This window comes from Vanacampus margaritifer, chromosome 11 (assembly GCF_051991255.1).
Source record: "Vanacampus margaritifer isolate UIUO_Vmar chromosome 11, RoL_Vmar_1.0, whole genome shotgun sequence".
NCBI classification, from domain to species: Eukaryota; Metazoa; Chordata; class Actinopteri; order Syngnathiformes; family Syngnathidae; genus Vanacampus; species Vanacampus margaritifer.
This window is the reverse complement of record NC_135442.1, coordinates 9565529-9591148: the sequence shown is the minus strand read 5'-3', so window position 1 is coordinate 9591148 and position 25620 is coordinate 9565529. Positions and strand designations below refer to the sequence as shown.

At 38.8% G+C, this 25620-nt stretch overlaps 1 protein-coding gene across 3 annotated transcripts in view; it reads left to right on the top strand.

The window, feature by feature from the left end:
• thsd7ba (thrombospondin, type I, domain containing 7Ba) overlaps positions 1-25620 on the top strand; it is a 168398-nt gene that overhangs the window by 59075 nt on the left and 83703 nt on the right. For all 3 annotated transcript variants that reach the window (XR_013296004.1, XM_077580599.1, XM_077580600.1), the window contains 3 exons: positions 17906-18752; positions 20609-20857; positions 22825-22994. Coding sequence is in view for 2 of the 3 variants with exons in the window: in XM_077580599.1 (XP_077436725.1) it covers positions 17906-18752; positions 20609-20857; positions 22825-22994 (1266 nt within the window). In the remaining variant the exon portion in view is untranslated. The remainder of the gene's footprint in view (positions 1-17905; positions 18753-20608; positions 20858-22824; positions 22995-25620) is intronic.

The following is a 25620-nucleotide window of genomic DNA, read 5'->3' as shown; positions in this document are numbered from 1 at the left end:
AAAAGTTCACCATTTCACTACCCTGCGGGAACTGTGCAGCATTGTGTCACCTCAAGATTGAAAGTCCGGATGTTTTTTCGACAATAATGAGTGAAAATAGTATGTTTAGATACATTTGAATAAGTATGCGTGATGGAATAAAAAAGTAACAATGTATAAATAAATAAAAACTGAGGAAAAAAATACTGGCCAAATAAGCCAGTATAGCAATAAGACCACTATTTTGCATGTATTAATTTCAAAAATACAAAGAACCGTTTACTGAACAAAATGTTAAAATGACGGAATGAATGATTTTTTGAATCTGCTGTTTATTCCTGCTTTTCATTTGTCAGATAACCTTTTTGTTTCAGTACTAATTTAAAACTTGTTTTATTGACTTCACTGTGAGCAAAAATGGCAGCGTATTCACTAATGACCTTGTCCTTTTCTCTTTGTTGCACTTCATTGTAAGTCGGGACAGAACAAAGTCTTTCGAGCTTTGACGGCGGAGTTAAAAATTTACTTCGCCATATAATGATTTTTAACTTCTACAGACAGGCATGAATGCCAAATGGTGTGCCCGCAACATTTCGAGAATGATGCAATGAAAGCTTTATTGCCATCAAGCCACTGAGGTGCGTTGAGCTTCACCTATGATCTATTTTTGGTGGGTGGGTGTCAACTGTGTGATGAACTGCACATTTCTGTTTTAATTGCAATGGCTTTTGGTGCATTGAACACTTTAATTTATCTCCACAAAGGCACATTCGCAGGCAGGCAATAAGGCCGTGCAGAGGTGAGGCGGCTGGCTGTGTGGGTGGGTGGAAACGATCATTTTGTGTTTGACCTCACAAATTGAGCATCAAAAGGGAGCGTCTGAGGGGCCGTAACCTTGCAGTGTTGTTCTTTATTCTTCTGTTATTCTGTCAAATTTCAAGCAAGTGGTCCCAAAATGTTGCAATAACTCAAACTTGGATAACATCCGTTTTGTGGCAAAATGTATACGAAACACATTTGTTAATGCAAAATCCTTGTAAAGTGAAAATAAATAAGCCTTCTAGTTTTGACTCATCACAAAGAGTGGCAAAGTCAAACACGCCCCCCCCCCCCCACCCCCAAAAAAATATATTTCTTGACAGTAATTGCTTCTATACAGCCCCACTAGTCTAAATACGGTATTCTGGTTAAAGGAATACTTGACTCATTGAGCCATTTTCAGCAGTAAAAAGTTAGTATTTTGTCCAGAATGAATTTCATAACTACATTATTTTTTTGCATACGACTAATACCTATAAAACAATTTTTTTCCACTTGCTGTCAACTGAAGATGACATCACCTGTGCTGAGGAAGTTGGTAATGACCAATCATGGCTCACCTGTGTTCTGGCTTTGATCAGCAAACTGAGCCACGATAGGTCGTTACCTACTTCCTGTCACACCGCGGTGAGGGTGTCTTGTCATTTCCTGTTTTATTGTGAAAAGTCTGACTCCTCTCGTTTCAGGTCACTTGCCCTTCCTCGTGTGGTGTCTGTGTCAACCCTGATCCCTGATTGTTTCCACCTGTTCCCCATTACCCTCATGTGTTAAATAGTCTGCGTTTTCCCTGTCTTGTGCCGAAGTGTTTTCGTTTGAGCCACTGATGCCTGCCATAGACCACAGCCTTGATACCCAATTGCCTTGTTGCCTTTATTGCCTTGTCTCGTGAGAGAACCTTTGTTTGTAATTTTGTATAGCTTAGTTTTGTTTAGTCATAGAGTGATTTTTGTTTTTGAATGTAGTTTTGAACTTCCTCCCTTTTGGAGCGCTTTCAGTTAATGTTTGTATAGTCTTTATTTTCTCCCTCTCATCGAAGAGCTTTTGTTTTGTTAATTAAAAGCTGCTTTACCCTCCACCTCTTCTTCTGCGTCTGAGTCCAAAAACAGCCTCGTTGTGTCACTTCCTCGGCACAGGTGATGTCATCTTCAGTCAATAGGAAGTGGAAAAATGTGTTTTTAAAGGTATTAATTCTACATAAAAAATAATGAAGTTATCAAATTCATTCTTGACAATATATTAACTTTTTACTTCTGAAAATGGCTCAAGGAGTCAAGTATCCTTTTATTATTGTATTAGCAGAATATGAGTTGAGCAGCAAAATCCAGCAGTTTTTGACAATATCAGAAGGCGGCCATTTTGCCACTTGCTGTTGCCTGAAGATGGCGTTGCAGTTGCTCAGGTCTCAGGTAAGACCCAATCACAGCTCAGCTTCAGAAATCAGGTGAGCTGTGATTGGACGTTCGCTGGTGACTTTAGAAAACAGGTGAGCTGTGATTGGTCGTTGCCTGACTGAGCAAATGTGATGTCATCTTCAGTCGACAGCAGGGGGCAAAATGGCTGCCTATTGAGATGGATAAAAACGGCTGGATTTTGCTTCGTAACTGATATTCCACAAATGTAATATTAATCAGAATGTGAAAGTTTGATGTCTTTTTCAAGAATTAGGACAATGGAGTGTTGAGTTGCATGGTGTTGCCCTTGGACTTGTGTCTTACGCATGTCTCTGTGAAGGTCAGCCACATAAAAATGCAGTAAAATTATTTCATGGCTGTCTGGAATTAATTGAAAATCCTGGCTATTCTTTGGAGCAAAACCGCTAACTCAATTAGGCTTGAATAAGATTTTTGCTCATTTATCAGACTTCTCTTCCCATTTTAATCCTAGTTACAGTGGAACCTCGGAGTTTGAACGTCTCGGAACGCATACAAATCGGACTTCAACCAAAAAATCTCATTAAAAAATGCCTCATTTTCATAGTTCGAACACCCAAGCAAAGCAAGCTAAGCCGAACGTACCTTGAAAACGGGTAGCAGAGTGAAGCGGAGCAATACCGAATGCTGACGTTGCGGCAGTTGAGACGATGCACTGCTCATTTCCAGTCGGATCGTGAATACTCCCGGAGGAGGTGCTCCATACTCGCGAGTGCATTTTGATTTTTCCACAAATTTTGTGGCAGCAAAGAAAAACATACAGTGCTACGAACCACAGTAGAATTAGGAAGGAGATTATCGCGCCGTTGTAACTACCGTGACTACTTCTGTAAATACTGGCACAAGGACCCCCCTTAGCTGTTCAACAACATGCCTGGCGTTAAACAATGCACGCAAGGACCGCTTAGTAGTCTAAGATTATGCCCAATGTAAAATACACAAACTCCGCACTGAACTAAAGCTAACATTAACATAGCATTTATCATCCACTGATGCCATTACACCACAACAAAAACATAAATAGAAATTAAAATGGGAATTTTCTGTTTTTGGATCTTGGGAACGGATTAATTGCATTTACATTATTTCCTTTGGGAAAAAATGTTTTGGACTTTGAACACTTCGCAGGAACGAATTATGTTCAAACTCCGAGGTACCACTGTATTTAAAAAAGTGCTAATTCAATAGAAATGCTTTTTTGTTTTTGTTTGTTTGTTTGTTTTGTTTTGTTTGCCTGATTTGGCGTAAACCAAGCATGGGCAGTTGATGAAAGTGACACAAACGTGGCTTTTCTAAACAATACATGAAGGTCTGAGCCAGCCTGAGACTCCACTGGGTGCCCGTTGTAAGAAAAGCAGTAAAACAACCCCAAACCTTTCATGTTCATTTCCCTTAATGGAGTGGTTTTGTTCAGAAGCCACTCGCCATGCTGGAGTGCTCTGTCTTTGTCAGCGCAAGCGCTTCCACCCCCAACAGCAGACTGGGTTGGAAGTAAATAGGTTAGCAACTGGTAATATTTCTTATGTCAATGTGCATGTTCTTTCTCCCACTCTCCCCTCCTTAGTTTGATAATTAATAGCATGGTATTTATCCTAGGGGTGGTTGTGCCATTTCAAAGATCTCTGCAAAATTTAGTGAGATGTCTTAACTGAGTCATACGCACTGTGAGGAGGCAAGGAATGCTAATGATGTTCTCCGTGTTTGAACAGCAGCATCTATAGAGACCCGTTAAAATAGCCTGCTCTGTTTACCGTGTATTTGACCCAATGGGAACCACACCGGAGAGACCGGGAGGTGAAACAAAATGGATTTTATTCGCAAACTCCCATATGAGTCATATTTAGGATGCGCAGTGTTACTGATCCTGGTGCTTGCTTTATTCTATCCTTTGATCGTTTGCTGTGCTGAAACAGTCAAGTCAGGGGAGAGGACATCCGAGAGGGAGGCGGAACACTGAGGGAAGAAATGCCGAGTGGCAGAATTATCCTGCCAGATATACTGTAAGTGCTTGCCGCGGATGCACTGTGTTTACATTTGGAACGATCACCGTGTCGCTTATCAAACGGCAAATGTAGCATTGAGTTTACATAATCAACTTGTTACACATTATAAAATAGCGCTAATACTGACAGGCAGCTACACTTTTTACTGGGGTGCTTTTTAAATTCATAATCTGGATTTATTTCCAACAAGTGTGCCTTATTTAGGCAAAGACAACTTGCCTCCCGGAGCAGCTCATCTGGAACGTGTGATAAAATGGCTGCCACCTCATACAGTGCTTTTAAATGAGAATAAACCACTGAGAAACATTTGTAGACTTAATAGTCAGATTGTTGGCTGCAAGATTCACATACAAAATAAACAGTTCACTGAGTTTTGATAAATACTCGGAGAATCAAAACCTGGCTTTGCCAGCTGGGTAAGTCTTATCCAAAAGGCAAAGCAACTTTATTTATATATTTATAGCGCATTTCATACGCCAGACAACTCAATTGTGCTTTACACAGCCAAGTACATCACCTGCAAGCATTTTACAAAGCGACATCTGAAAACATTCGCAAAGCAAAGAGAACTAAAGTAGCTTGTTAATATTACTAAAGGAATGTACATGGCAACATTGACATGCTTAATCAAGGTATTAGGGGGCGGGGGTAACCTGGATTTAAAAGTATGAAGTCAGCCAGGGTTGAGTCATTTCTGTTGGCAACTTATTCCGTTTTCATGTAGCACAACAGCTAACTGCTGCTACACCATGTTTGCTTTGTTTGTCTGCTTAATACTGCATATAATACAGTACTGTAAGTTTGATTTAAGTTTGAAGACCTTCAAAAACGAACTCAAAGCCTTTCTTTTTTTTTTTTATGCTTATGAGCTTTTAAGCCTTTTCTTGTACTCCAAGTCTGTTGTGATTTGTAGCCAGTTGTTTGCTGACACCTTTTTAGTTTCTGAAACAATTTTGTTTAGTTTTAAACATAGAACTTTGAGATTTCTTTGAAATGTAAAGTGCATTACAAATAAAATCTATTAGTAAAATACAGTCTTATGGTAAAAGCCACTAACAAAATTGTTAGCATTCAAATGCTACAAACTATGACGGTTAAAAATGTAAAGATGCGCCTGTGCCTGTACAGTTCATAAAGGATTTTTGAGTGTACAAGTTTCAAGTGAAATACAGATTTATTAAATTTCCATTTCTCGATCAGCATCTGAGACCCTGAGAGATTCCATTGGTAGATTGTTTCAGAACTGCCAACAAATGTTCCATTTTTTATTTTATATCTCAGCCAAGTGACATTCCCTCTGAACTATGCCTTTTTAAGCCTTGATTCTGTTGAAAAAAAAGTTGAGCTGCATATTTCCAGGATGAGTTGACAAAGCTGCATTTCAATAAATTGTAACTCGAGGAAAGATACAGTACTTAATAAGCAGGCAGTGTTGAGAAACCGGTGCTGGTGGGTTTTCGCTCAAGGGGTGCTTGGGGGTCTTTTCTTGATCCAGGATCGTGCTCTCAGACTGATTGATTTGGTAGCACAAGGCCTCAGCCAGAGAATGTACGTGATGCTGTAGAAGGTCCTAGTCAATGAGCCCTCCAACACATAAAACTTCCTGCTCTGTTGGTTTGCGGACTTTAATTCTGATCTTTGGCTGGAAATGCAGATCACTGTTGATGTGATATTCTAATGGGCCTTGAACATTCAAAGACTTGTAAATCAGTGTGGCAGCGCACTGCTAAATAAGATGTGTTGAAAGTCAGGAACGGTCTGTTCAATGAAAAAAAAGTCAATGGACTATGCTGACTCGTGGGAGTTGGTGCACAAGGACATAAAACACAATGACACAAGAAAAGGAACAATAGAGATGCGATAAGTATTAGATGTGTGCTAATTTTATGGGAAATCCAAAAATAAGACCACAGGAATTAAACAGACAGAAAAAAATGAAAATAAGAAATCAAAGCGTATTCATAAAGAAAAAAATATGAATGCACTGTCAAGTTAGGGTAAAAGTAAGCTCTTAAAAATGAAACAAACATAAAATGCGTGCTATAAATGTTAAGATGGTGTCGACACACACAGGAAAAGGAAAGGGAGAGGAAACCTCTCCATACTGATAAAAAAAAGTGTCATTCATTAACACTTTCTAGGGCAATACACAATTCTACATGGCAGAAAAAAGCCCTATAGAATAAAAGAGGAGTGACAAGACAAACAGCGACTAATACTAATACAACTGGCAACATTATCGCATTATCATCATAAGGGACATAGTAACTGCATAAGACTAGACAAACTAAAAGTGACTCCAACACATTATCATCATCATTCAATATCCTCATATGGGGACATAAGTCACATGACATCATACAATATCATCATAAGGGACATATAGTAACCGTATAAACAACTAAATAACATACACGCCAAAATGTGATGGTTTCTTGCCATGCACGTGAGGTACCACATTTCCACTTTCACGCTTAGCAAAGGTAATAAACTGGAGTTGAGACTGCCTTGGCAGTGAGTGCTATGTCGCAGAACTTGTTCAGAGAAAATCCAATCATTGATTTCATGCCACCAAAGCACAAAGTAAAACTTTTTTTTTTAAATATTAGCTCAAGATAAACACAGTTATAAAGTGAACATCATTGATTCTGTCGGGAAACCTCCAGTTTATATCATATTTCCCAAACATTCCATTAGCTTCTTGTCTTTTCCTATAATTCTGAAAGATAAAAAGGATTTAAAGTGTCCGAACATATTGCTATTGACTGAATGTTGACAACTTTCAATTCACTTTGTTTGGGTCTGTGGAATGAAAAACGCCAAACGCACATACTATATCTGAACATGACTTTGCTTTCCTTGTAATAAACCCAATGGCTTGGATGTACACTTCTGGCCTCCAGCCAGCCACTCATCCGGCAAACTTTGCTCTGTCAAGCCTCAGAGCAGGGACAGCGACAGGGACAGCCATTGTTGTGCACAGCAGCCTGCCATTAATGTCTATTCATAACTCCCTGATGAATAATGATAATCCAATTATGGCAACAAATCGTGTGACTCACGATCATTTGTGCCACTTTCCGTATCTTGTGCGGGTTCAGTATGTGAAATATTTCACATTAATGATCTCCAATTAAACGCTCAGCTGCGATTATGAAATCTGTTCATATAGTTTTTATATATATATATATATATATATATATATATATATATATAGTTTTTATAGGGTTCTAGCCCAACAGAACCAGATGCCCTGTTCAATCAACATATTCCAAATACGTTTATATGAACAAGAATTTTGGTTACAAAAGGGGTAACGCAGGGGTCTTATTCGAGCATATTTGGGTTCTTCCGCGTGTTTACACGGCCTTTCAAAATTCGACTATTGGCAATATTTGAGCTTTAAAATGTTTTTTTGACTGCATTTTTAAACATACGCTTTGAAATTCAGTTGGTAAACTGCTATAAATACTATTATGATGGAGGCGGAAACTCATTTTCTCCGCTTGTTGGTTAGAAAATGTTTTTGGTGAAACCATGTTTTAATGCCGATTACTACTGAACAGAAACAGGTTGAAGAGGACCAACTCAGTATTCTCTGGGTCTTGAAAGATTCACCAGAAGGCTGTAAAGCACCTGGCAATATAGGGAACTCTGCTTTGAAAATGGCTGACAGTGAATGAGTTAAAGGGCATGGCCGATTGAGCGCCATCGGATGTGAATTTTGGCCTATTGTCCTCCTTGCGAGTGTTTACATTTTATATGTATGCGTTTTACTGTTTGTCCCTTTTAATAAACGGTTACAGTAATTTCTGGACTATAAGCCGCTACTTTTTTTCACTTGCATTCGACCCTGTGAGTAATACAAAGGGGCGGCTTATCCATCAGAGCCTATAAAGGAAGCGCAAGAGCGTCAGGCAGAGCAAAACAAACCAAGTGAGCCCAAATATAGTAGGAGAGACAGAACAATGGCGAGACGATTTGCGCCCTCATTATGGAAAATAAAATAGCGGGAACCTGGGGCAATAACGTTAACACTTATGTGTAACAAACTCGCGTATTCCCCAAATTTAGCTAGCGCAGCTTATAGTCAGGTGCGCCTTATAGTCCAGAAAATACGGTAAAAGCCAACTATGACTCTTTTTCTTACTTCACTTGATCACTATTTAATGGCTACTTTAGCATATACATATTTACCTCAACTGATGGATTGCTTTTTAGTGTGTTTGATACACTTAAGGTGAAGAATGTCCAAATTTTCCAGATGCGACTATCAGTAAAAAAAAAAAAATCGGACACCCCTGATTTAGAGTAGCAGTAAATTAACATCAATGCTTTAAAAGCTGTACTCTTCAGTTGATTCACTTGTCAGTACTTGAGGAGCAAGTACTTGCCAAGTTGATATGTAACATAGCTGGAAGTGCTCTCACCATGTATTAGAGGTGAAACAAAGCGGAACATTATCCTACTTCTGAGAGGAGCTCAGGGGAAAATCTCTGAACAGATGAGAGCACATGTGCAACCATGATGGAATGTCAAGGCAAACATGTACTGTACAGGAAAGGATAGATCAAGTACAAATCGAACCCACTTATTCCGCAGCGGGGTCTATCGCCGCCCCCTACCAACATCTGCCTCGTTGAGAATTCCGTTGAAAGAATCCCTTGTTGCCATTTATGTCATGTTTTTATGTTCAAGTTCACCATGTTAAGCAACTTTCTAGCTGTTACATAGTTGCTAAAAAACAACAACTTCTTAGCCATCTGATATCTCACAATGGTCACTTTGTCCCGACATGGCCCCAATGGCCTGTATCATCATCCGAACACCTGGGCTCCTCTGCAGGTTAGAAGAAATGGCCATTAGTTCTGGTCCTGTGCGTATGGGAGAGAAATCCCAGGCCAGCGGACGGCAGCGAGAAAGAGGGAGTGAATGACATCCTATCCAATTACTTGTCACCTCGGCACAGGCTGCTGCGGGGACTTGAGGGATCCACATAAGACAAGCAATTGCACGGAAAAAAGATTCAGATCACCACAAAGCTATCGCACAGCTTTAGCTGCTTCCCGCGGCTCTAGTCAACCGTGTCTTAAAGCGATACAGACTAAAGCATAAACACATTGATTCCGGCAAACCCTGCGGGTTTTTTTTCCCCCACCTTGAAATCAAAGTTGGATCTACATGTACTGTACATGGGGAGAAGAACCTGAAGGGAAATGCATTGGCTGCTTGTTAGATTAACTACCGGGCCTCCGGAGACCAGTTATTGTAAGACGTAAACATGGATTTCCCAGATTTAACCCTTATTTTCATTTTATCATTTTTATCAGAGCACAGTGTTTAAAAGGACACACACACACACACATACAAAATCTCTGCTACAACTCGATGCACCTTTGCTGGCTGTCATCTTGTTATTTTGCCACAGGTGTGTTGGCTCATGATGACAAATGGTGCGCCGGTCAGTGGAAGTCAGGCAGTAATCTAACACCGTTAGACAGTATTTTGTTTGGTACTGGGGCTGTAGTGAGAACGCGTTGCACAAATATGAGCATTGCTTCCTGACAGTTGTTATTGGGCGTTGTTCCACCGGTTTGATGTCTGTATGGCTTAGTGACATTGCCCGAAACTCATATTGCGGTATTTATCAGTTGGAAGTCCGATCTGACGGCCGATAATACAGCCATTAAAAACCAGGTTGACCACTATTTATTTAGATGTTCAGTTAACTTTGTAAGAGATGCTGCTGACCGACCCTAGGAACTCTCTGCATCTTTTGTTTTTGTTTGAAAGTTAAACAAATATAACAAATAATTTAACATTTCAGTTATTCTGAAATTTGGGAAAAACTTATTTACTGTAGAAAACTGTAGGTCGCTATGATATTTAAGTTTTCATTTAGTAGGCATACTGATGACACTGGGAGCTCTCTGAAGTTTTTGTCAGAATTTTAAAATGATTTTTATTTTAGATGATTGTCTTAAGATTTTAAATATATAAATACATTTTAAAAAATCTACATTTTGCAAATCGGAAAAGTTGTTTGCTAAAATATGCTTTAAGACATGGCCAGAAAGTTAAGAGTTGAAATTTGTATTTGTATTTTTTCCGTTTTACCGAAATTGAATATCAGCTCAAAAAAATCGGTTATCAGTCACTTTGACTAGAAATAATCGGTATCGGCCCTGGAAAAAAACCCACATCAGTCTGTCTCTAATATGTATAGGTTACTAATTACCGAAAACACATCATAGTCCCAAAAAATCCAATTTGATCATAATGGTAAACTTATATAGCACCTTTTCTACACCATATGTTGTACCAAGCCTCATATTCACTTTTTAGAAAACATATCGACCGGCACGCTCAACAGTCTACAAAAACTCCTTAGAAATGTCTAACTCTTAATGCTGATATCCTTAAATAACGCTCTTCATCAGATTAGAGAAGGTTGTTGTGTCGACACGTAATGAATTCGACCATCTTCCGTCTCTTCACATTTCCTTAAATGGGAGGAAAGTAGTAATTGGTTTGGATAAAGCAGAGCTTGACTCACAGCACTGTTGTTAGCTAAAATTAGGATTGCATCGGTCAGCAACATGCGTTTCCTCTCTCGTCTCGTCTCACCGTGGGCTTTGTGGTTATTGTTCAGCATGCAAGTAGAGCTGGCACTTACGCCGTAAGGATGAATGCTGAATCTCAACAACAGCCCGCTGGGTCCACAAGCATATAGATAAGCAGCCTGGGGGTATGGAATTCATTGCCGTAGTATGTGGAAGTCGTACCAAGGTAAAACAAGGGAATACGCGGAAGTATGTGAGAAGAAAGAAAAATAAAATTTGGCAACTTCATTTACTTGACCTCTGCCAATTTTTTTTCTAATTAATTTAATCACTTTTCTAGTTCCTCCCATCGCATTTAAGTCGGACCTTTTAGCGATTGATTGAGTACCTAATGATAATGTGAGGATTTTCCGCATATATAAACGGTGTAACTGAAGACGTGTCACACGACTCATAAATGCCAAGTGATGGAAGAGTGGCACGGGGGGGGGATGTCTATGCATAATGTGGCTGGGTGGCACAGGTAGCATTTAATTAAAAAGTGTCGCGGCGCACACTATAAACAGTCCAACTTAACTCAAGATGGAAGGTAGAAGACGGATGCCGGGAAAGCTTCAGTGAGTGAAATGAACGCGAGAGGAAATTACGTTCTACTCCTCCATAAAGTCTGACTCCTATTTTTAATCCTAAGAAATATTTGTCATCCCTCTATAGTTAATCACCTGTTCAATCATGCGTTGATGAACATATGTTTTCCCAAGATAAACAACATCAAACGCTGCTATAGGTAAGACGGGAATTTATTTCGTGTGAGTGACAGGATGTCATCTCAGGAAGTATTTGAATGTGTGTTTATTCAAATGACGACTATTCGCGTGTGAAAGGTGTTGGGCAGGATGACAAAGAGTAATGACAGCCCTCCTCCTGTATTTTTATCGTCACCGTATAACCCAATTTTAGCAAGCACACAGATAAGGAAGGTAAGAAATATAAAATAAAATAAAATAAAAATGTGGGAAAAGACTTCACTGGCAGTATAAGTGAACTCTATGCTACATTGGAGCAATGATTGGGGAGGATCAGCTGCTCTGCACTGTGAAACTCAAATCTTAGCCTAGGAAATGTCTTTTTTTTGGGGGGGGTGGGGGGTTCGAATCAAAAGTCTCATAGGCTCAAAAAGGTTAAGGCAAGGTCTCCCTGATTTGTTGGAATTTAGATGTGTCTGGGGTTGGTGAAGGACTCTGGTTGGTGGCCTGGTGGGTGGTGTCTGGTCGGTGCTGGATTTCACTTTCCTTTCTTTTCTTTGGTCCTTCCTCGGGTCTCCTGACGGCCTCGCAACTCTGGCTGGAAGTGTTCGGTTTAGGTGAACGGTATGGGATTTTTTAATAGGTTTTAGGTGAACTAATGAATACACACACACACACACACACTCGCACGTACGCACGCACATACACATACTCACCCACATACAAAAAATAAAATTAAATTAAAAAAAATAAAAGGAGAGCAATGGAAAAGCGGGAAAATTACTGAATGAACAATACTGAGCAATCCATAAAAAAATAAAAAAAATAAAAGGTTAAGGCAAAATTACGCAAATAAAAATCAATATTCAGTTTCTTGATCAATTACGCAGTTAAATGTTGGCAGATGTAAATGTAAACATAAACTAAGGCTTAAACATGTAACCGAGAAATTTGAATGATATATTACATTCCAAACAAACATTTGGACATTAATAGCTTCTAAACTGCACACAGGGTGAACAATTGTGCACCCAAATGTCCAGTAAATTCGTACTGAACTTGCCCAGTGCAGCTTTTACCGAATGCAATTAAAGGGACCAGAGACTTTTAACAAATGTAATTAAATGGGCCAGAGAGGAAAGTGATTCCACTGTGCTCAGTTATTTTTCTTTCTTTTTTTGACTGACTGCTGCCTGCTGCTGTTGATGAGATAGTGTATTGCTCTTGTTTGCTCCCAATTTGTATCCATCTGTGAGCTCCCGGGGCACAGTGGAACGCTTTTGAGTAGCTTGTTATTGCTATCTTTTGTCTGACTTCAAGTGAAGGTTTCTGGGGAAAAATTTAAATAAAAATACTGGCTCACTCAAGTTACTTGGATTTTTAAATGTATCACATTTTTGAAGTATTGTGGTGTAATTGGCCTCTTATCAATCTCGGAGATGCCAACATACAGAAATTCATTTCCGTTGCAATTTGTCTGAATTTCCTTTTTTTAATTATTATTATTATTTTTTAATTTTATTTTTTAATTTCTTTTCTGGGGAGCTCAGTATTGTTCATTCAGTAATTTTACCGATTTGACATGTCATCATCATTGCTCTTTTTTTTTTTGTATGTGTTTGTGCATGCGTGCAAGTGTGTGTGTATTCATTAGTTCACCTAAAACCTATTAAAAAATCCCATACCGTTCACCTAAACCAAACACTTCCAGCCAGAGTCGTGAGGCCGTCAGGAGACCCGAGGAAGGACCAAAGAAAAGAAAGGAAAGTGAAATCCAGCACTGACCAGACACCACTTTTTTTTTTTTTTTTAACATTTTGTAGTTTTACTTTCAAGTGGCGTGATGCTTGTCAGTGAAATCTAAAGTTATTTGCGCACTTTGCAAAGCCAAAGTCGTGAGCCGAACTAAAACTGTAAGCGAAAAGTTTTGAGAATTCTTTGGATGAGAACAATATAAGAAAGATGCTTGTAAAGCTGGGTCACTTTTGATCGTTTTGTAGAACAGTTTTAGCAAGGATCAAAGAGAGTTTTCAGAATAGTCTTTGAACCTAATTATACGTTCTATTTTATATTAATTTCAAGATTTTTTTTTTTCCCCATTTTTTTTTTTTTTTTACAGCATTGTAATGCAGGGACATACTGGAGCAAAAATACGTCTCGGTAATTTACGGACGGTACTTTTTAATTGCCATTTTCAATACACGCACGGTATTGTGTTCAATGATTATATGTATATACCGAATCTACTAAATAAAATGATAGACTCTCTCTTTTCTGCATTTCCCCTTCTTTTATAATCAGCACTAGAGGAATAGTTGGTCCACAAAATTCAGTGCATCAGTAAAGTTGTTTGTTAGTTGGTGGCCTGGTGGGTGGTGTCTGGTCGGTGCTGGATTTCACTCTCCTTTCTTTTCTTTGGTCCTTCCTCGGGTCTCCCGACGGCCTCACGACTCTGGCTGGAAGCGTTCGGTTTAGGTGAACAGTATGGGATTTTTTAATAGGTTTTAGGTGAACTAATAAATGCACGCACACACACACGCACATACATACACATACTCACTCACATACAAAAAAAAAATAGATAGAGCAATGATGATGACATGTCAAATCGGTAAATTCAAGTTTGTGAAAACGCATTTAAAATGACAAAACACACAAATTTACAACTTATCCAATATAAAATTATTCACAGAACATACATTACTCAATATATGATGAAGAAAATGGGACTCTCAGACTCCGACATTTGTCTCCAATGCTTACAAAACACTACAGACACTTATGTTCATGCTTTATGGTTATGTACTCCGGTTATGTATTTCTGGACTAAAGTCTTAGAAAAACTTTCCGCTATTTTGGACTATAGGATACCTTTATCTCCAAACTTGTGTTTGCTAGGTGACCTAACAACAACTGACTTACCACATAAACAATTTCAATCTACACTTGTAGCCCTTACTATCGCTAAAAAAACAATTCTTGTTAACTGGAAAAATAAACAAACTCTGAATATCGACCAATGGTCTAACCTCCTCATAAATCACATTTTAATGGAAAAAATATCTGCCTCAAATAAAAACCAAATATCAAAATTTATAGAAACATGGTCTACGTATATAGAATTTTTTAACCTAATTCCGGTTACTTAATTCTGTCTGTCTGTTAGCGAGAGCCACTACATCGTGATAACTTACATTGATGTTTCTGCATTTGGCAATTTATTATTATATTATATTATTAGTATGGGATTTTTTTTTAATGGGCTTTAGGTGAACTGATGAATACACACACGCTCGCACGCACGCACGCACGCACGCACACACACACACACACACAAGCACATACACATACTCACCCACATACAAAAAAAAAGAAGAATGTATATATATATATATATATATATATATGTGTGTGTATATGTATATATATATATGTATATATATTTAAAAAAAAAAAACATTTATTAAATTTTTTTTAATTGATTTGTTTGTTTGTTTTTTTTTAAAAAAAGGAGAGCAATGATGATGTCAAATCGAATGAACAATACTGAGCTCTAGAGAAAAAATAAATAAAAATCGGTAAAATTACCGAATGAACAATATTGAGCTCTCCAGAAAAAGGTGTGGGGGGGGGGGGAATAAAAAAAAAAGAGAAAAAAAAGTAAAGTTGTTTACAGTGGAACAGAATTAGACACTCCCCAATCCATCCCCATTGAAAAAAAAAAAAAAAACATAATTGAAGTATACATGTCAATGGCAATGAATGTTAATATCTTTGCATTCATTTATGAAATGTGTACTATGCACTGTCTTAGTGGCCCGGCACAGCGCCATACTGATGCTAATGTTGGATCGGTAACAATCCGTTTTACAGGCGGGGCAAATGAGTTAGCGTTCAGTGATTTCCCTAACAATATATGGGCAATCCGTAACATTAGGCAGTGCTGCGATCTTATTCCAGGACATTCATTCATGGAATAGTAGATAATACAGTAGAGGGGACCGCAGGCAGACCACAGCTCCATACTAAGAAAGTCGAAAAGTGTATGCATGGCACCTAAGTGCTGTATGAAGGATGGAACCGAGGCCAACTTGTTCATTCCTAAGAGGTGGACGCGTGCTGATGCTGACAGATCGAGTGAGAGATTATTCAGAGCTTAGGCGCGAGCTAATGCTTGTGTTCACTGCTTCCCCTGGCAGCGGAATCACTACTAATCACACTTCCATAAATCATGCGTACCCATCCTGGCAGCGTTTCAAAATGACTGTGATAAAAGTGTGGGACGCCATCAGAGACCACTAGAACGCGCTTTCCTGGCAATCAAAGTCTTGCTGTTTAACGCTTACTTTCATTTATTTTTTATGAAACACATGAAAATTGTATGGGTGATTTTTGCTCTGTTTAAGAATAATATGACATTATGAACTGCACGTTCTGTTTTTGTTTTTTTTACTTCATGATGACAGGTAGGAGAAAAAATGACTGATTTTTCATATTTTTATTTAGTTTTGACTTTTTTTTTATTCAGTAGAGTGGGTTTGTTCATGTTAACTAGTTTTAATTTTATTAAAATTTAATTCGATTTTGTATTATTATTTTTTTTTCATTTTGAAAGTATTTGTCAAGTTTAAGGTTAAAGTGTAAGTATTGTGTAATATAGTATTATTAATAATTAATTAATATAGTAATTCTCTGTATGCCCATGCAGTAATACCAAAATACTTTATTTAAATTAAAACGACAGATCATGCATGAACTTAATTGACTATATTAAATTATAGCTATAATTATAGCTAATTTGAATTAGTCTTATAAACATCAAATGTAGTTTATCATTAATTTAAAGCATACTCGTTTTTATTTATTACATTCATAAACATGTTTTTTTTCTCAATTTTAGTTTAGTTTTTTTTTTCTTGCTCCGTTAACTGTAATAACCGTGGTTTACACAAAGCTCACAACATCATCACGTCATGTCATAAGTCATAGTTCTATGGCTTATTTACATGCCCAACTTTTAAATGGGCTTTTCCCTATTTTTTGGCTTTGTAACTAATTAATTTTGCAGAAAATTATTGCATCTACTTTGGTTGAATGAGTCATACATTTAACAATCAATAAATACAGAATTCATTGGAATTTTGTTAAACATCTTTCTAAAAAATAAAAATAAAGAGAGGGTATAAGTTGAAAAGATCCCATAAACACGGCTTCAAATTAACATTACGAAGTCAAGACAAACAAACTCAATCAAATGCTCCAATGAACTATGAAATAATTCCGCAATTTGAAATATTGCTCCCTTAAGCATAAAACAGCAGTTTCAAAGCAGTGTTGTCTTGTTGGTGATTGGCCCAGAAATAAAGCCTTCATTCAACAACAAAAAAACAACAACTAGCCGACACGAGAATCCCGTGATTACGCCCGTATTTTAGTTTTTATACTATATAATTAGTATTACCTTGGAGCAGCCTATCTAGTCAAGTCATCTTTATTTATAGAGCACTTTCAATATACTAGAAACACAACGCGTACCACCTCACAGTTCTGAAGTTGGGGGTTTGAATCCAGTCTTTGCCCTCCGTTGGCTTGTGCTATCTTTTTTTTTTTTTTTTTTTTTTTTACTCCAAAAGCCTGTTTCTTAGATTAATTGAGGATGCTAAATTACCCGTAGATGTGAATGGTCAGTTGCTTTGCAGTTGCTGTAGTCCTGTACTGGTCACTCTTAGTTTGTCTCATCACTCTTATTTTGTCATAGAGGCCTTTATTCTGTCATATAGAATTGTGCATTGCCCTAACAAGAGGTTGTTCATCACGTTTTTTTTTTTCTTTGAGGCCATCATAATCCAGCCCTGCTCTTTGTTGTTACTTTGTATTTTTGTATGTTAAGACTCTTCCCGAACAAACATTACAAAAAAGCATTACAGCCATCCATTTTGAACCCTTATTCTTAATTTTTCACTCGTCTAAAAAAACATCTTGACTTTGTGACATCATATCTGGCTTCTACACAGTCAGACTATGTTTTATAACAGTTGCCCATTTACCAGATAGTTACAAGACCATCTGGTCAGGAATCACAAGGCCTCAAGTAAATGACCAGTTTGGAATTGAGCAACTAAGAGAATCCATCCTTAGTGATAAGAAACTTGCACTTTATTTCTATACATTGATTTGCCACTGGCTTGATTGCTTTTGCTTCCATCCTTCCTCTGTTCATGAATAAAGCAATCATGGAGGTTAAGTGATTGGCCTTCAATTGTATTTGATTGCAAACTGGCAGATAACCGCAATTTAAATCACCCTGTTTAGACTTTCGATTCTAATGAAAATGTCCTCGTTTGGTGTCTTTTGCTTCTCTCCAGGCCAGTGGGGTCATTGTATGGGGGAAGACTGCGGTTCCGGCGGGGTTCAGACCAGGATGGTATGGTGTGTCCACAGAGAGGGCTGGACCACCCACCACTCTCACTGCAACCACATGGACAAACCCGAGAGTCGGCGGCATTGCTTCAAGGTGTGTGACTGGCACCAGGACCTCTTTGAGTGGGAGCTGTCCGCCTGGGAGGGCTGTGTTCTCGTCCCTTTTTTTTCCAATGAGCTCAAGCTGCGGACCGCAGAGTGCATTACCGCACAGCATGGAATCCAGAGACGCAAAGTGCAGTGCGTGCGCACGTCCAACCGCACCACAGTCACTTCAAGGATATGTGACTTCTTTTCCCAGAGACCACCAGTGGAGCAGGCATGTCTCATCCCCTGCCCGCAGGACTGCGTCGTTTCGGACTTCACCTCGTGGTCGGGGTGTAGTAGGACATGCGGCGCCGGCCTGCAGCATCGGACTCGACATGTTCTGACCACGCCGATGTATGGTGGCGCAAGCTGCTCTAATTTGACTGAAACCAGGACTTGTTCTGGCTCTGTTGGCTGCCCTGCTGGGGAGGACGAGTACCAGTATAGCCTTAAAGTAGGAGCCTGGAGCGAGTGTCGGCTCCCCCATCATAAAGACACTCTATTAAACGGTCGGACCACTGTGGATTTCAGCAATCACAAGGAGAACAATACAGTCACGTTACACAGACACGCCTCTCATTATAGTCAACATCATCATGACCATCGGCATCATCGCAAGTACCCCATGTCATGGGAGCTGGAGGTGGGATACCAGACACGGCAAACCCGCTGCACGCGCAGTGATGGGGAAAATGCAATGCTGAGGTAAGATAAGAAAATGGGAATATGCAACTGTAATAATCAAATTTGAATGGGGGACACATGTTGTCAGAAACCAGTATACAATCAAAAGAAAATACAAGTTCAGACATGTTTGTAACACAAAACACTCTTATCTCAAATCATGTTACCCATTGAAATTAATGTAAAGGCTACTAATTGGTTCAAACCTATAAAAATAATATAAAAATACTGTACTTTATCCAAACAAGTAAGTAATTAACTATCATATAAATAATTAAATTTAATTATTTAACTAATATTATTATTGTTGCTGTTATTATTATTATTATGGAATTATACTTTTTTGTTTCATTTCAATCACTATTGTGCTGCTCCTTCTGGTCTGCCTACATTGGCCACTTGGGGGCAGTATAATACATCAACACCATTTTCTTAATACAGACGTATGGATATACAGTAGTAGTACACGAAGGTGCTTTTTAGACATTATACATTTTTGGAGATGATAATTCTAATAATTATGCCTGGTTGTATTGTTATATTGTTTGTCTACATGTGTAGTGCCACCATTTATCTTAAAATAGGAGTTTCTTGTAGAGTTATCAGGGTTTTCCCCCAGAAAACTTGATAAGCCTAGTGGTCAAGGACGGACCGGGAACAAAATTAATTTGGACCGAGAAAATGTTTGTCATCGTGGTTATTCCATAACACAAAGGCTGACATTTTGCACTCATTTTAGTATTAATCTTAACAGAGTTGTTAGCTGCAATGTAATCTGGTTTTGATTAAAAAACACAAAGTTGGATTCTCTTTGTTTTATGTTTGACACCTGAGACTTCGTCTAGGAGTGGCAATAAACAGCTTGAGGCCTCTTTTTTTGATTAATTGTTTACTGTCTGCCAAACTGCTGCTTAGTTGAATTGCATTCACTTTGCACTTAGAGTGCTTGTATTGAAAGTTGATAGCAAAAAAACCAGTCGAACGATGACTCGTATCTTGAAGAACTCACAAGTCAGAGCACTTGTATTGTATCCCACTGCATTGTAAATGTAGTGTTTTGACCAACGGCTGAAAACTTGATTTGTTGGTATTGATGACTGTTTTTTTTAACATTCATTATTTTTTTTCCCTATTTATATTGCAATGCCATTGTACAAAGTGGCAAATCAGGGATCACCCCTTGCGTGATCCCACCATGCCATTGTGCATACTAGAATTGAGGGATTCTGTTATTGGCTGGTCTTTTTTCAATGTGAAAATGTGCTGTAATAGATGGTGTTTGGCCACATTAACATTTCGGCAAAGCACTTTTGGGCTAAATGTCAAGTACTGCTCCTCTCCTGTCCCTGCTGTTTGAACTCACTTTGGTATTTGGATTTTTGATAAGAATAGAAGACACACATGCACATTTTTTTTCTGATGATGGAATACATTTTTGGCTTTTTTTTTTTTTAAACCTCTATATCTGACTCTTTTGTTGCGTTTACGTGTGAGACTGGTTAAAACTGGGGTGAATGGAGATTTCCCAACTGAGCTCAGTTTCATTCTGTTTTCCTAATTACATCCTAATTAACAAATTAAATCAGGATTGTAGCCCCATTTTAATAAGCAACCTAATTTAGCAGTCTAAATTGAACAATAGAAGCGGTAATTACATGACTAATCTGCTTGTTTCATTTTGATCGACTCGGCATTTGCCCAAAAAACGAATTTTACGTCAACCTCTGTAATTCATTTCCCAAAAATATATAAAGGGCAGTTTAAGATTTTTAGAAGATTTTAAAAGACTTGACCTCTGGTAGTGTTATGATGTGTAGTTTTCATGTGTCACAATTTTTAACTTAATTTTCTGCATCCGCTTTCTTTTCAACCTGCAGCCTCTGCACCAAGTACAACTCCCCCGTGACCTACCAAGCATGCGTGATGCCCAGAGACTGTCACACTTCCGATTGGTTATCGTGGAGTCCCTGCTCCAAGACCTGCCGGTCCACCGACCTATCTCCCGGTTACCGTCTGCGGTCACGAGACGTGGCACAGATCCCGCTGAGCGGCGGGAAACAATGTCCCGTCCTTGAGGAGAAAGAAGCTTGCAACATTATCGGGGATTTGCTTCCAAACTGTCCCAGGTATTTCTTTGGAGACATGTTTCTGATCATTACTCACTCGCTCGCTCGCTATCCTCAGAACGAAAAGCTGGGCTCATATTTAATCTATACGCGCTATTTCGAGCTCACTCAAAATTCATTCTGATTTCCCAAGCTTTCTAAGCAGAATGATTACGAGAGTATACCCAAAGGCTGCAGATATTCATGATGTTGCTGTTCATTTAATTTGTCCCTCTACCTTTAGTATTGACTTTAATTTAGTTTAATAGAAACTCCTGCAGCAGTTAAAGGGTCTGTGGTCCACAGGGCCTGCCACAATTTTTCGGGTTGTACGGTAACGTTAGATGGAAGGTAATTACATTCAGTAAATAATGTAGTCAGCTTTGTTTCCCTGCCGGAATATCTTGTTTTATTTGCTATATAAGAGTGGAGGATTCACATAATTAGGGAAAAACTCATTACAGAAAATAAGAAGCATCTGATAGATTACTTAGAGCCGTTGTTTTGAAGAACTCCTCAAATGTTATTGCTTTTTGCTCCAGTGCACTTTTCATGACAAAGACTGATCATTTGTTTAGAGGTTATGCAACCTTCCTCTCACTGATTTGCATTTTTTGTCCTTTTCAACAGTTTTTTCCCCCCGTTACAAACAGTGTTAATTTTTTTTATACAAATAGACATTGGTAGAGCGCCAACCATTTAATTAGGTTAAGACAGCATTCTCTTATTATCTGATGAAAATTGTAATGTCTCTTCCAAAGGCACTATTAAAATGTCTCAGACAACACAAATCCTTTGTAATTCATGATACAACTTCATAAGAGAAACGGAATTAAAAGTAGAAATTGAATTATCAGTCACAGTGTTATCAACATACAATAATTGCTTGAAGGCTGAACTTTTGCTTAGCAGCCTCATTTTAGTATGAGTTAATTGGAATTAAACATTGGCCAACAAAAAACGTTAGCTTTTGAAATGGCAAACTATTGGGCTGACAGTGTGACAGTAACAATTGAAGTGCGGCTTGATACTGAAATATTGATTCCTCTGATACCATATAATTATGCTCTAAAACCAATCTCAAAACAACGAATCAATCATTTAGATATAGTTTAGAGATCTTTTCAAAAATGATTCGGGTTTCAGACGTAGACAAATTGCAGAGTGTTAACAGAGTCATTTGTGGAGCTACCGTATTTGAGCTCTACAAACAGTCAAGATGCCGTTTGTGGACAGGAGTTGTGGCAAAACAAGTGTAACCCTGTGAAACACCTCAGGTTAAACCACAGCTCACAATACGAGGCTTTTATGATAAGACGGACACAAGAGGCTTCAGGCGTCTCTGGGGTCTCCCGGTACGGAGGGAGAAAAGCTTTAAACTGGGCACGGTTGCTGTTGGAGTTGATATTAATAAATTACGGCTAGGGAATTAGCAATTAATTAAATACATGCTTCAACAAATAGCTATGAGTTCAAATCGGAAAAAACATCATTATTCTTACTCAGTATCAAAATGCAAAGGAAATCTGCAGTATTGAACATCACTAACAGTAACAGGAAGTCAGACACTCTCCAGACCTGGGTTTGAGTAAACCCCAGGAGTTCAGTAAGTCAGTCTCAGGGGTTTGGTGGAGGTCAAGACACACACCTGACTCAAATCATTCATGATGATTTGCCCCGCTTGGCCATCATTGGCTGCAGGTGATCATGCCACATTGCTTGGCTTTATCTGTGCTGCAGGGAATTTGGTGCGCTCAGTAGTCGACTTGTGGCAATTGCAATGGTAAGTTGTGTGATCTCTTGATTATTGTAATCCTTTCATACTAAGTCGACAAAAAAAAAAAAAAAAAAAGTGGCCGATTGTATATGAACGACATGGATACAAATGGAATTTATGGTGTTCCACAGGATTCAATTCTGGGGCCTCTTCTCTTTCATTGTATCTGCTTATTTTTCAATAAAGAGTGAGATACTCTGGTCCCTTTCAGGTATGAGTGGAGGACCACTGACTGGGATGAATGCTTGGTTTCCCCTTTACTGAGCAAGCTGGACCGGCGTCTGGCGAACATCAGTAGTCTCTGCGGAGGGGGGGTGCAGACCAGAAAGACCTACTGTGTTCAAGTTCCTGATGACTCAACTCCACATCACAGGAAGGAGGGTAAGAGAAAACCACCGTCATCACAGCTGCGCTTCGCTTTGAGACGTACAAAGACATCGTGGCCGTGCAGGCATGAAGAATAAAGAGCGAGCAGTGATGGTGAAGCTTAAGCTTGTTCAAAGTATATCAAAGCTTATCTTCAACTACAGTAGACTCTCCTGGGAGCTCCTTACTATTTGGCGAAGCAGTTTCATTTAAAACTTAATCCGCATTGAGAGACGGCACACCCCGGTGTGGTGTGAAAATAGATAAATGGCGGTGAGACGTCCGCATTGTTGTTTACGCCATACAGCAAATGCACAGAGCTGACATTGTAAGCATTTAAACCACAACACTAAGTAGTTGTCATCAATTTGAAAGTGTTTTATGGCAACGTGGTGTCAGTTGTTCATGTAGGGGATGAGGAAAGCCTGACAAATCTTGTACAAACGTTGCTTCCACAGCAGTTTAAAGTGTCACTCTGTCCTCACTGGATAAGCTCTTATAAAAACAGCAGTCTTCAGGGAGCATGTTTGCGAGGAGAATAAAACATCTAAGGCCAAGCAAGTGGCCCGGCGAGACAATAAAGCTCTGAAAACAATTTAGCAAGACACTGAAACAATTATTCACACGGGCAAAGGTGTGATGATGCATGTTTGAAGGGAAAATGGAAACATTGGTGAATATAGTTCAACAACAAAACAGTACCGTTCAACACCTTGACGTATTCATGCTGGCAAGCAATTCTGCCCTAACCAGCGGAAACATTATTTAGGTTCAAAATATGTCCATGTAGTCATTACAATGCTATTAGACCATCATGTTTAGTGCTGAATTAGTAGAATAGAGTGCGTTGCCAGCAAGGAAAGAGACCCTTTTTGAGCCATTATCATTGCATCATGCCATTTTCAACACTTTTACAATAATTTGAAAAATTAACCAACCATCGATACAGTTGTTTCCTCAATTGGCATTACAGAGGAACCTCAACATTCCAATGCTCAAAATGTTGTACAATTCGGAAAATGACCCAGGTTTTCTAAAATAATAATAATTAAATGTTTTAAGTGTCCCAAAGACGTATTCATATGTTTTGTATGTTTTATTATACCAGAGCATACAGAAGGCTTTGATGCAGCTTCTCAACTGCACAAAACGGTTGAAGCAATGGCAGTTATTACAAAAAACGTCCAGCAGGTGGTAGTAGAGTATAAGAGATCAACCAGGGCCATGTTGAAAACAAGCTGATTTACCTGCCCACAGTTCTAAGCAAATTTGTGAATAATGATGAAACTTAGCTATATTCTAATGCTAATTGCTTCAAAGTGGATAGAAAACAGATAGAAATATACTTTTTATTCCTGTTGAAAGAAGCGACTCTAATCTTTCTTTTGGTAGGTTGCATGTTTTTATAGCAATAGAACACAATATTCTGTGAGCCTTGAAAAAACAGCCCTTGAGGACCGAACTTTGACACCTACACATTAGTGGATGTTCGTCTCAAACTCACGCTGCCAACCAAGATGTTGATGCACACTGTGCGTGCTTCTGAGAAGGTGGTCGACTGTAAGATCTCATCCATTCAGCACCTGTCCATTTCTAGGTCCCAACGGGGGCGTGCAGGTCGGATTAGAGATGCCCCGAATCACCATGGGGATAGCCTGTTCACCCCTCTCCCCTCAGGCAGGAGGCTACGGTCCATTTGGACTACAACTTAACACATTAACAGCTTCTTCCCCTCGGCTATCAAACTCACCTACACTTCATCACACAAAAATATTGTACATTTTCTGTAACAGTGTACTGTATTCCTCTTTTTTCAAATCTACACCGTGTCAAACTAAACAGTTTGCTGGCATCTAGTGGATGACAGTGAAATTACATCCAAATTAAATGGGCGTTAGAACAAAATAGAATTCGAAACTGTACAAAAAAAAACTGCAAAATAGCATACGACAGAGGGGTGTGTTTTGCGGGAGCTGGAACGGATTAAAAGATGATTTGAGATATGAGTCTTTATGAAAATTACACATGAAGTGCATCTGCAATGGGACTCTGTCATTTATCATTAAAGTTAGGAGTAACAAAAAGTATTTTAATATATTAAGATTGCACTGTTATTTTTTTTTTTTTTGTCAATGTTACTTCCTGTACAGTGAAATTCTCCCTGGTGATAATTTGACGATGAAATGCTTTATTTCTTTTCACATTTTTTCTGGAGCAAATTGATTTGAAAAAGGAGCAGGTCCACTCTCATTCCAAAACAGATTGTGTTGGACACTTGAGTTCCCGCTGGGTTATAATCTCTGATAAATTTTGATTATTTTGAATTTGAGAAACTTGCCCTGCAATTTTTCCGTTCGATTGGTGGCAAGTAAACATGTCCGATTGGAAGATAAAGATACATTCTAGTAGCGTCGTTCCATATCATAACCGAAGCGCTTGGAGGTCGGAGGATCCCCCCCCCCCCCAGTATGTAGTATATCAATGAAGCACTTTGTGGTCTGCGGTGTGGGACAAAGATCAATACGTAAGCTGCTGTGTTTACAACCCTGGCACGGCTTCAGGTGATGTAAACCGATGCGGCTTCTGCCTTCAATGCGGAACGCTGCTCTTGCGCGACTTATTCGGAAAACAATTTGCTGCT